Source organism: Panthera leo, chromosome C2, assembly GCF_018350215.1.
Source record: "Panthera leo isolate Ple1 chromosome C2, P.leo_Ple1_pat1.1, whole genome shotgun sequence".
Taxonomy (NCBI): domain Eukaryota; kingdom Metazoa; phylum Chordata; class Mammalia; order Carnivora; family Felidae; genus Panthera; species Panthera leo.
This window is the reverse complement of record NC_056687.1, coordinates 83,227,651-83,239,560: the sequence shown is the minus strand read 5'-3', so window position 1 is coordinate 83,239,560 and position 11,910 is coordinate 83,227,651. Positions and strand designations below refer to the sequence as shown.

The following is an 11,910-nucleotide window of genomic DNA, read 5'->3' as shown; positions in this document are numbered from 1 at the left end:
CCAAACCATCGCCTCTCTAAGCTTCCAGTCACAGCAGGTGACAGGGCAGCTGCCCTACCAGGCCATGACCCAAGAGAAGAGAAACACACTGGAGACACTGGGAGGTTACACACCTGCTCTCCCTGGGTGGGGTAAGCTGTCTTTGTGTGACCTCTGTGCTCCAGGGCCCGGGGTTAGCCAGTGGGGACATTTGGTGACTACAGTATTCCGTCCTGCAGGAAAAAGAAAAAAAAAAAAAGAAAAAAAAAAAAAAAAAAAAAGGCAGCTCTTCTATTTCTTCATTCATCAACCAACCAAGAGCACTTCTATGCGCCTGGAATAATGCTGGGGGCCCCCAGAAGATTTAGTGTAGTAGGGCAACAACAGAACTGGATTAAGGCAAGTGGAAAGAGGGTGGGGAGGCTGGCCTTGCCACCTGTAATGAGGGGCCCTGGGTCAGGGTGGAAATGCAGGGTAGGGGGTCGGGAGGTTCAGCAAAAGGCAGAGAGATGGGACCGGGCAAGCCTCAGGAGCCATACTTAAAGCTTTTCACAGGGGACACAAGGGAAGGACAGAAGTGTTTTAGCACTATGTGGCCAGATGGAGACACACAAGGAAATTTTAGAGACCAGCTGGAGAACAGTCTCAACAGTCCAGGTTAGAGACAAGGGACTGAACTAAGGCACAGGCACTGGAAATGGAAGGGGCATTGGATTCTAGAAATAAGAGATGAGGGAAGGAAATCTAGAATGGCTCTGTCTCTGGCTTCCAGTTGGTGAGACTGCCCCTTAAAGCCAGGAGTGATATTTGAGGTGCCAGCCTGTGCAGTGGGGTCTCGGCACCTGAAACCATACCTGGCACGCAGAAGATGCACGTACTGAGGACGGAGGTGGTCTGTGGGCCTAGAGCTCAGAAGACATGCTCATGAAGAAAACTGAAGCCAGGGGAAGTGCAGGGAGAGGAGAGCTGCATTCCTAGGGACACCACACTTACCAGACCAGTAGAGGCGACACCGCCTGAGAGGCACAGGAGCCAGGTGGAGCACAGCCTTCGGGTGCTCACACGTCAGCAGAGAAGCCAAAGTGAGCAAACACCCTAGTGGGTAAAGAGCAGGGACCACCGCCAAAGCTGTAGACAGTAAGGCTGGGGCTTCCAGAGCTGGGCTCTGACCCTTCACAATGCCATTCACGGAGAAAATGGCACTTGGGCTGTTCAAAGCCTCCAGCACTGAGGTATGTTATGGACAGAGAAGTGATTTAAGGGACTTGACCTTCTCAGTGTTCCTTCCCTAACCAACACAAAGCAGGAAGAGACATGTCTTCATGGCCTGTGCTCCTAGCCTTCCCACAGCAAGACATAAATTTCACTGTGGACTCCATATGGAATGTCCATGTGATCTCAGCCTCCCATCCCAACTCTGAAAAATGCTTCTTGCCTCATCTGTATGTCACAGGGTTGTTAGCATAATGTAGTCAGAAATGTCAAAGCACAGCAGTGTGACCCTGAGCAGTTCCCACACGCAGCCACCCCGGTTCCTTCCTGGCAAAGTGAGGGTTGGGTTAAAAAACAACTCTCTCCTGGATGTGATATTAGTTTAGAATAGAATCCTTTCTGCCTGGTAAAAAGTGGCACTTCATACTAGAGAAGAATCTGGGGGAAAAATATAAAGAATCGCCCAATCCTGGACAATTCCTATGTGCAGGCACATACTGCCATTCAGCTCTCAACACCACGTGAGGTGGCACGACTCACTCCTTTCCCTACAGCCCAATGCTCCATGCCCAGCACCACACAATACAGATGGCTGTGCTCCTCTCCCATGCAAGGTGCAAGATCTTGCATTACCTTTCAAGGCCACTGAAAGACTGAAAACTTTCCTGTAAATCTTCTCAACAAATACTTTTAAATTCAAAAGGCATTTCTTAGAAGTAATTTTCAATCACGAGGGCAACAAGAGTTCTGCTATAGTGAAGCTGTTACAATGACCACTGTCTATTTCAGTAAGATGCTTCAGTTCAAGAGTGTACGTTTTCAAATGTAAGATGCAGTCAGGCTCAGATTCAAGTCTGGGTTATCCGTGATAGTTCCTTCTAACTCTTAATTTAGCTACAATTTTAACCTAGAAAGCAAAGCCTAAAAATAGCTTTTTGTATATGCCACTCACTGCCAGAAAACATTACCTTTCTTGGGAAAATGTAGAAAATACTACAGCTGTTGTTTCAGACCAAGCCAGACAGGAGATACTCTTAACATTTTTTTTTTTTTTTAAACCTGTAGACCAACCAAAGAAAGGGGTAGGTGAGTAAGCAGAAATGCAAGAAGGCCAAAGCACAAACACCTGCATTTGTGAATATCATGTCTTTCCCTGTGCACTCCTGCCAAGTCCACGGCTTAAACTGTGTCAACTGTAACAACTAACAGCAAAGATTCCAGGACACCATGAGTACTCTTCTAAAGGGACACACACCCTCTGTTTACAAACTAGAGATATAAACCTTTATTTCACAACTTTGTCATAATTCACTTTCTAGTAAGACATGTGCTGAGGACAGTTTAAAATACTGGGAAAGCTAGATGCTGGGTGTCTTCCAGGCAGGAGCAAAGATGTGGTCACTCCAGGGCCAACGTATTCCTGGGGCTCTCCAGGCGGCATGGGCCACATGCACCAGGATCATCCAACCCCAGTTTTACTTGGAGCCACCTCCTTTTTTGGGGCCGTTAGTCCTCATTTCATGCCAAATTTTCACTAGAGGCTCTCTGTTCTTCCAAATGAGTTCATGACCATAAGTAATATACCATCTGGGGAAAAGAAAAACAAACCAGGTTCAACATTCAAACAGTAGGACATACAAATGTTAAGTATAATGACGACATCAAGTTGACATATAAAACTGAATGCCACTATCATTTACTATCTTGCTTATTAAAATAGCTGATGAATTTATTTGATGGAGATCAATGATTTATCTTTAATATGGAATATGTAAAAGGTCGAAGTGGGATGGGACCGTGTGTGACACACTACCTTTGATTCACCACTGCAATGAAGCCTCACCTCCTTTCAGAAAAAGCATTGGTTCAGGGGCTAACAGCTTTTAAGTGGTTGATCAAGGACTCACCTGAAGGTCACACAGATTCTAAGCCTGGACTCTTTTTTCTACATGAAGTGTATGAAATGTCAGAATTAGAGTTCACTAATGATGGCTTTAATAGTTTAAATGTTTCTCATCATCTTCCATCTGGCTACACAAAGGGTCATCTGCTAATCCAAATTCTTCCCACCTTTTAAAATATAGCTCCAATCCCCATTCTGCTGTTAAAAACTGCCTACACAGCAGCCAGAAGCAATGAGCTAAGGCACCAACAGGTTTAGTAATGTAACTTGCCCAGGCCGCACAACTAGGAATCAACAGAACGAAGACAAGAACCTAAATCTGCCTCTGAAAGCTATACCCAGACCACTGCTGGGGAGTCTAGGGAGCACCTGCTGTAAGTTCAAGCACACACAGTTCAGTGACCAATGAAAAGGGCCTGACTTTAAACGCCCATGGGCCTAGGTACTACAAGACCAGGAGCTCTACCTGAGAGGGAAGCACAGGCTGCAAGCCTAACTCAGGGGCATCTACCTCCTCTTCTCCTGGGCTAGGGGAAGGCTGAGGGGGCCTCCTGGAGGAGGTGGGGTTGATGTGGAATGGCTGTTATTGAAAGCTACTATGACTGAAGCCTTTATTTCTGCCCTGTTTTACCCAAACAGATTTCATGTTCCCTGAGGCAGAGACCAGACTGTGTTGATCTTTGCATCTCCCCAGACAAATGACTAAAAAAAATGCTCTATTTAAATGGCTTAGATTAATATCAGAATAGCAGTTTAATGTTTTGATTTTTTTTAATGTTCTGAGTATGTTTACCATACAGTACTTGAATCTTAATATTTACTAAATATAGTTAAAATACGAACATGAAAATAGTCACCATTAGAATTTTGAAAAACAAAAAAAAAGACATGTAACAGGAATGTTACAAAATTCTTTCAGACTTAGTCAAATTCTGTGTGGAACTTAGAACAACAGAAAAAGGATTACCTAAGATTCAAATGCAATCGTAAAACTCTTGCAAGAAATGAATCATTTGTCAGGAACGCTCCATTAATAAAATGTCTTCCCAAATCTCTGTAACCCACTTATTTCAAGCAGAGAGTTAAATACTTTAATGTTACAGGTAAACTATTCCAATCATACTTAGAAATTCAAATAGGTCATTTGGCTAAATTAAAATTAGGAAAACACTTTAAAATGACTAATTTCTAAGTTTTTGGGTTTTTTCCCCCTGTTTTGCGGCAGCCTCACAACCTAGTGTTCACTCTGAAACTCCACTCTTCAAGGACCAGCTGTGTGACCTCCAACAGTTCCTTTCTTCAAAGCAGTTTCCCTTCTATAAAATGGAATACCTCACAGGACTTAAGAGTATTAAGTCAGGCCTTAGGTTTCGGCTCACAGCAAATAGCCAATGGATGTTGGCTCTTATTATTATAAAAGTACGAGGTGAAGACCTTAATACCTGGTGAGGGACACAGAGTCAAGGAAACATGCAGGATGAAACTAATGGAATCTTTACCATTATTAAGGATTTCTAAATCTTTTGCTTTATAAGTCTAATTAAAGATGTTAGAAAAGATGAATTTTGGATAGGACTGAGATCTAGTAAATGAAAGGAGTTGAAATTAGAAACAGCAAAGAGAAAGGATTCCTTTGCCTTTCAGATCATGGACTTTAAAATACATTTGATCCAATTATTTTCAGAACGGAAAAGGTCATCTAATTATAGTTCAGAAGAATAAAAACCTGCTGGGGAGAAGATCCTTTAAGTATACATGGGAGGATCCAGAGAGATAAATTTAGAGTTCATAAAACAGAACTCTTTTTCGTAAGTCTTTATGTTTCTCATACTGTAATACCAGGTCAGTTTCTACTATTTATAATGTGCTGCTGTTAAAGCTAGAACTCACATATGCTATTCTTTAATCATCACTGAAAATTATAAATGGCATAATGGCATTTAGTTCCACCGCCTACTGGGCAAAACTTCTCCACTTAGAATAGATTTTTCTTTCTTTTTCTTTTTTTTTTTTAAATCAAAAAACTTCAGTTTTCTATTGTCATGAAAGAAAATAAAAATCAAGTAAGGGCAAAAGGCAACATTTATGCAGGAAAAGATAGTCTATCAGGGGAGCCACTGTATCAGATAGACAATTACTCTCATGGTCAGATGGGCCCCAGGAGTTCTGAGCAATTTCTGCGACAGTCACTCCAGCACTACTATGTTTTAGGCAAAAGTCTGTGGTCTGAAGCAGAAATGGAAGATCTTGTGAACACAATGTTACTGTACTCAATCTGGTGTGACGGGGGCGGGAAGGGCTTTGGATCTGGGTTTAAATCTTTGCTCTGCTCCCAGCTGTTTGACCACGGGAAGATCACTTCCGGCCTGTGTCCCATCAGTAAAATGGAAGGAATAACAGTGGAATGTAAACCACTAGCTCAGAGCCTGCCATGAAGAAGGTGCCCAGTAAGTGGTCAACACTGGCTTATGATCCCCAGCCTCTACTAATTCAGACAGCACACACCTACACACTTGCCACAGGCAGAGTGTCCATTCTCTGTCTGCCCAGCACCGACGACAGGCAGGTGTGAGTGGTGGCAGGAGAGAGGAGGCCTGAGAGCAGGGAAAGAAGAGGACAGCACACACCAGGGGCTGGGAAACGGTCTCCAAGTAGGGCTAGGCATCCTGACCACTCACGAGGAATCCTGACCGCTCACCTCAATCCTAAACTGAGGTTAAGGGCAGAGTAAAGGCATAGTCTCTCTACCAACAACTAAGGCTGGGGCAGGACCGATCCTCTCTCCTCCCACCTCACATGGTGAAAGTGGGCAAGGCCGAAGCAAAGCACGTTGAAGTTTTCTCACCCTCCTAACCCTACCTGCTCCTGCTTCCCTCACACAGTTAACTGCCTTGCTCTGCCTTCCTAAGGTGAGGGGATGGAGAGCACCTAAGAAGGCAGTGTAGCGATCAGTTATATTCAAACTTACATTCCAAAGAGAGCTCCCCCAAGATGTGCTGCATGATCAAAAAATTTCCATCCCAGGATCATTCCTGCTGTATCCATGGCAATAATGGCTTTTAGGGCCTGAAAGTCAGCAAAAGAGAACAGAACTGGTACAACTTTGATTTCTCCAGCATTGACATTTCTAATTTAAGGGCAAGAATTCAACAAATGTAAAAATATCACCACTGTCCCCAGCACTTCAATTCATAAAAATACTCACATTCCCTGCTGTGAATGTGAACATTGGAAGGAAGATAATGGCGAGCCTCCCTTCTGGGATCTTTGTGCACACAGCAGCAAGGACGGTCATGATAGCGCCTGACTGCAAATGAACACACGTGAAAAGGTCAAACTCTGAATGTGCAACCGTTTAGTGACTACAATCTGAAGTAGCAATACTTTTTCCAGAAAGTTTATAAGCCACACATTTCTAGGTTAGCACAAAGCTTAAAAGTTTTTTAGTTACTAAGGTACAAAGTATCAGGCAAAAGGGCTCCAGTCCATTACACAGTTAACCTGGAAAGAACAAGGTGTGTAGCAAACAGCATGTGAGTGCTTAATGAACTTCAGGGACAATGTTAAGCATGATTATGCATCATTTAATAACTATAAAAGAAATTCTCAAATTCCCACAAAGCAAAGCCATTTCAACCAGTGTGTGCATGAATTTGCCCAAAGAAACCCAGACGTGTGGAATTTCTTCCAAGTAGAATGCTTTCTGTTTACAAATAAATAAATAAATAAATAAATAAATAAATTCACATGAAATTTCCATCCTACTTCACAATAAAACTAAGCATTTTCTTTAAAACCTTTGAGCAAATGTTCTGCTCCAGGAAAGCATGCCGTGTTTGTCCCATGGCTCTGCATGACCCACCCCCCACAGCATCCTTCCAGGGACACACATGCACCTGCCTTAGAAGCGCTTCCTCCAACAGCCTCAGATGAGGCAATAAAAACCTAAATGTCAGGGTGGCTGGCTGGCCAGTTGGTAAAGCGTGCAACTCTTGATCTTGGGGTTATGATTTCAAGCCCCACGTGGGGCCTAGAACTTACTTAAAAAAAAAAAAAAAATCTAGGGGTGACTGGATGACTGTCAATTAAGTGTCTGACTCTTGATTTCAGCTCATGTCATGATCTCATGGTTTGTGGGTTCGAGCCCCATGTTGGGCTCTGCGCTGGCAGTGCAGAGCCTGCTTGGAATTATCTCTCTCCTTCTCTTCCAAAATAAACAAACATGAAAAAAAGTCTACATTGTCACAACCTTACAATCAATCATCCATTTATTATAACTGAAATTATAATGATAATTTAAGTTTTATTTATTTATTTTGAGAGGGACAGTGAGAGAAGGGCAGAGAGAGAGAGAGAGAGAGAGAGAAAGAGAGAGAGAGAGAGAAAGAGAGAGAGAGAGAGAGAAAGAGAGAGAGAGAGAGAGAGAGAGAGAAAGAGAGAGAAAGAGAGAGAAAGAGAGAGAAAGAGAGAGAAAGAGAGAGAAAGAGAGAGAGAGAGAATATGAGAATCCCAAGCAGGCTCCACACTATCAGCGTGGAACTTGATGCAGGGATCGAACTCACAAACCGTGAGATCATGACCTAAGCCAAAGTCAAGAGCGGGACGCTTAACCAACTGAGCCACCCAGGTGCTCCTGGCTGTATTTTTTATTTTAATCATGTGTTTTTCCAGGTTGCTACATAATCTTCATAATTTAAATGTATAATGGCTATGAAATATCTTGATAAATAATGCTAATTTAAACTCTTAATGTTAGACATATTCCCACTTCCTCTAAATGGTAGAATACTTGAAAAATTAGGTCATAATCCCTAGTTAATATTAAGTCTCACAATAATCATTCACCCAAATACTTGAGGCCTACTTTGCACCAGGCACTATGTAAATGTTGGGGGTACAGAAAGGAACAAAACCCACATTCCTTCCTTAATGGAGCTTACAGAGAAAAAGTAACAACAAAACACGATCAGCCATGATGATGAAGCAGGGCATGCTCTGGCAACACATGGAAGGGAGAGCCGATAGAAGCTCAGCTCAGGGTTCGTAATGACATCAAGTTTTGCATGGAAGGGTCACCAGGCGCTGGCGAAGTAGAAGGGGAAGAGATGGGAAGAGTGTTCCAAGCAGAAAACCAAGTTGAACCAAGCCTGTGTGTGGCTGGAGACCAGTGGGAAAGCAAAGGGAGGCTGGTACTTTAACTATATTTGTCTTCAGCCAAAATTCTCGGTTCTTAGTCACTTATTAAAAATAATAAAACTGGGGCACCTGGGTAGCTCAGTCAGTTGAGCACCAACTTCGGCTCAGGTCATGATACCATGGTTCATGGGTTCAAGCCCTGCATCGGGCTCTATGCTGACAGCTCAGAGCCTGGAGCCTGCTTCGAATTCTATGTCTCCCTCTCTCTCTGCCCCTCCCCCACTCACTCTCTCCCTCTCTCTCTCAAAAATAAAATAAAAACATTAAGAACAAAAACAAACAAACAAACAACTCCAGGGCACCTGGCTGGCTCAGTTGGTGAGGCGTGTAACTCTTGACCTCAGGGTTGTAAATGCAAGCCCCAAACTGGGTGTACAGATTAAAAATAAAATTTTTAGGGGCACTTGGGTGGCTCAGTTAAGCGTCTAACTCCTGATTTTGGCTCAGGTCATGATCTCATGGTTCGTGGGTTCAAGCCCCATGTAGGGCTCTGCAATGACAATGGGGAGCTTGCTTGGGTTGTCTCTCACTCTCTCTGCCCCTCACCACCTATCCCCCCTGCCCCCCAAATAAATAAATAAAATAAAATCTTTAAAAAAATAGTAATAATATAACACTTCCCTGAGGGCTATTCTACAAAACATCTTCCCACTATTCTTCAAAAGTTTCAAGGTCATGAAAGACAAATACGGAGAAAGCACCACAGACTGGAGGATACTGAAAAGACATGATAATTAAATGCAATGCGGTATCCTACAACAAAACAAAGAACATCATGGAAAAATAGGAAATCCAAATACAGTCTGCAGCTTAAGTCCTATACCGGGGCGCCTGGGTGGCTCAGTCGGTTGAGCATCCAACTCTTCATTTCAGCTCAGGTCATGAACCCAGGGTTGTGGGAGAGCCCCATGTTGGGCTCCACACTAGGCATGGAGCCTGCTTAAGATTCTTTCTCTCCCTCTGCCGTTCTTCCCCTGCTTATTCACTCTTTCTCTAAAATAAAAATTTTAAAAAAAGGGCTATGCCAATGTTAATTTCCTAGGTTTGATAAGTTATGGCTATAGAAGACGTTAACATTAGGGAAAACAAATGAGATGTACTATACCGCCAACCATCACAGCATTGTTACATTCACCATTGTAACAACCATCACAGCAAAAACTGAGTCAAGCTACAATAATCAATGGATGCTATTTCAGGGGGGTGAGAGGGGTCGATGAAGAAGAGATCACAACACTTACATAAATCACAAAGTATCCCCTCACACATTACACATTAACTTTAAAAGGTAAAGGAAAACAGCAACTTTATAGTAGAGAAGCTGAATAACAACCAGTCAACAAATGGACATTATTGCCTCCAACTGTGGTACCTGAGGACATAACACCACTCAAGTAGCATTCCAACCAAAAACACACACTCAGAATCTCATCATGAAGAAACAGACAAACCCAACCGATGACCATTCTATAAAATAACTGGCCTGTACTGTCCAAAATTGTTAATTCCATGAAAAATTTTAGAAAGGCTGACCAAAGGCAACAAAAGCAAAAACAAGTAGGACTACATCAAACTCTAAAGCTTCTGCACAGCAAAGGAAACCATCAACACAATAAAAAGACAACTTACCAAATGGGAGAAAATATTTGCAAATCCTATCTAATAAGGGATTAATTTCTGATATATATATAAAGAACTCATATAACTCAAGAACAAAAAAACCACAGTCCATTTTAAAATGGGCAGAAGAATCTGCACCTTTTTCCAAAGAAGACATCCAGATGGCCAACAGACATATGAAAAGATGCTCAACGTCACTAATCATCAGGGAAATGAAAATCAAAACCACAATGAGATTACTACCTCACCCCTGTTAGAATGACTATTATCAAAAGGAAAATAACAAGTGTTGGTGGGGATGTGGAGAAAAGGAAACCCTTGTGCGCTGTTGATGGGAATGTAAACTGGTGTAGTCACTAGAGAAAACATTATGAAGGTTCCTCAGAAAATTAAAAAGAGCATTATCATGATCCATCAATTCCACTTCTGGGTACTTATCCCTCCAAAGACACTAACCGAAAAAGGTAAATAAACCCCCGTGTTCATTGCAGGTATTTGCAATAGTCAAAATATGGAAACAACCTAAGTGTCCAACAATGGATGAGCAGATAAAATGTGGTATGTACACACACAGAGGAATATTATTCAGCCACAAAAATATAAGGAAATCTTGCCATTTGTGACAACATGGATAGACCTTGAGGGCATTATGCTAACTGAAATGAGTCAGGGAAAGACAAATACTGTATGATCTCACTTATGTACAGAATCTTAAAAAAAGAAAAAAAAAAAAAAAAAAAAAAAAAAAGCCAGCCCGTGTATGGAAAGAACAGACTGGTGGTTGCCAGAGTTGGGGGTGGAGAGACCAAAATGGGTTAAAAGGGTCAAAAGGTGCAAACTTCCCATTTTAAAATAGATAAGCCAGAGATGTAATGTACAGCATGGTGACCACAGTTCATACTGTGTTGCATATGTGAAAGCTAAGAGAATAAATCCTAAAAGTTCTTATCACAAGGAAAAAAAATTTATTAACTATACACAGCGACAGTCTTACTGTTAACGTTAACTAGATTACCTCTGGTGATCATTTTGCAATATATACAAATAGCGAATCATTAGGTTGTACACCTGAAACTAATACAATGTTATGGCAATTATACCTCAATTAACAAAAATGGCTAAGGAAGGAAATGTTCCAGCTTTTAGGAGACCAGAGGAACATAACCTCTAAATGTAATACATGATCTTAGAAGGGGAGAAATAACTACAAAGGACATTACTGGGACAATTGACAAAACTGGAATATGTTAATAAGTTAAAGTATTATATCAATATTAAATTTCTTGAATTTGATAACTGGAAAGAGTAAAATATTCATATTCTCAGAAATATACACTTAAGCATTTTAGGGGTAAAAGGGCATCATATATGCAACCTACTTGCAAACAGTTCAGGAAAAAAAAAGTGTGAATAGAGAAAACAGTAAGTGAAATGTGACACAATGTTAAAAACTGGTGAATGTGGTTCAAGGGCATTTTGCTGCACTTTCAGAGTGACACAAAGACCTAGTGTGAAAGCTACAATAAAAACTTCTAAAGAAGCCATAAGAGGAAACTCTTTGTGACCTTAAGTTAGGCACAGATTTCAGTTATGAGACCAAAAAGGATGATCTGTAAGAAAAAAATTAATAAATCAAACTTCATATAAATTAAAAACTTACAGTCTTCAAATGACACTGTTGAGAAAAGGCAAGATATAGGCTAAAAGAAAATATTTGCATCTCAAAAATCTGATAAAGGATTGTATCCAGACTATGTAAAGGAAAATAATTAAAATCTTTTTTTAACTGGGCAAAATATTTGAACACTTCAGAGAAGATATATGAATAGCAAGTAAGCACATGAAAAGATGAGTCAGGAAATAAAAATTAAAACTACACAGGTATCAGTACATACTGCTTACAATAAAAAGACCAACCATTCCAAGTGTTGGTGAGGATGTGGAGAAACTGAAAATCTCGCATGCTGCTGATAGGAAAGTAAATTCTATAATCACTCTGG

At 41.4% G+C, this 11,910-nt stretch overlaps 1 protein-coding gene across 2 annotated transcripts in view; it reads right to left on the bottom strand.

Moving 5' to 3' along the window:
* Positions 1 to 2,452: 2,452 nt before the first annotated feature.
* PARL (presenilin associated rhomboid like) overlaps positions 2,453 to 11,910 on the bottom strand; it is a 49,900-nt gene continuing 40,442 nt past the window's right edge. Inside the window, exons 8-10 of one of the 2 annotated variants that reach the window (XM_042954930.1) lie at positions 6,300 to 6,401; positions 6,063 to 6,160; positions 2,453 to 2,778 (exon numbers count right to left, since the gene is read on the bottom strand). In XM_042954930.1, coding sequence (XP_042810864.1) covers positions 2,667 to 2,778; positions 6,063 to 6,160; positions 6,300 to 6,401 — 312 coding nt within the window. In that variant the 3' untranslated portion in view covers positions 2,453 to 2,666. The remainder of the gene's footprint in view (positions 2,779 to 6,062; positions 6,161 to 6,299; positions 6,402 to 11,910) is intronic. The other variant, XM_042954931.1, reaches the window with a different exon arrangement.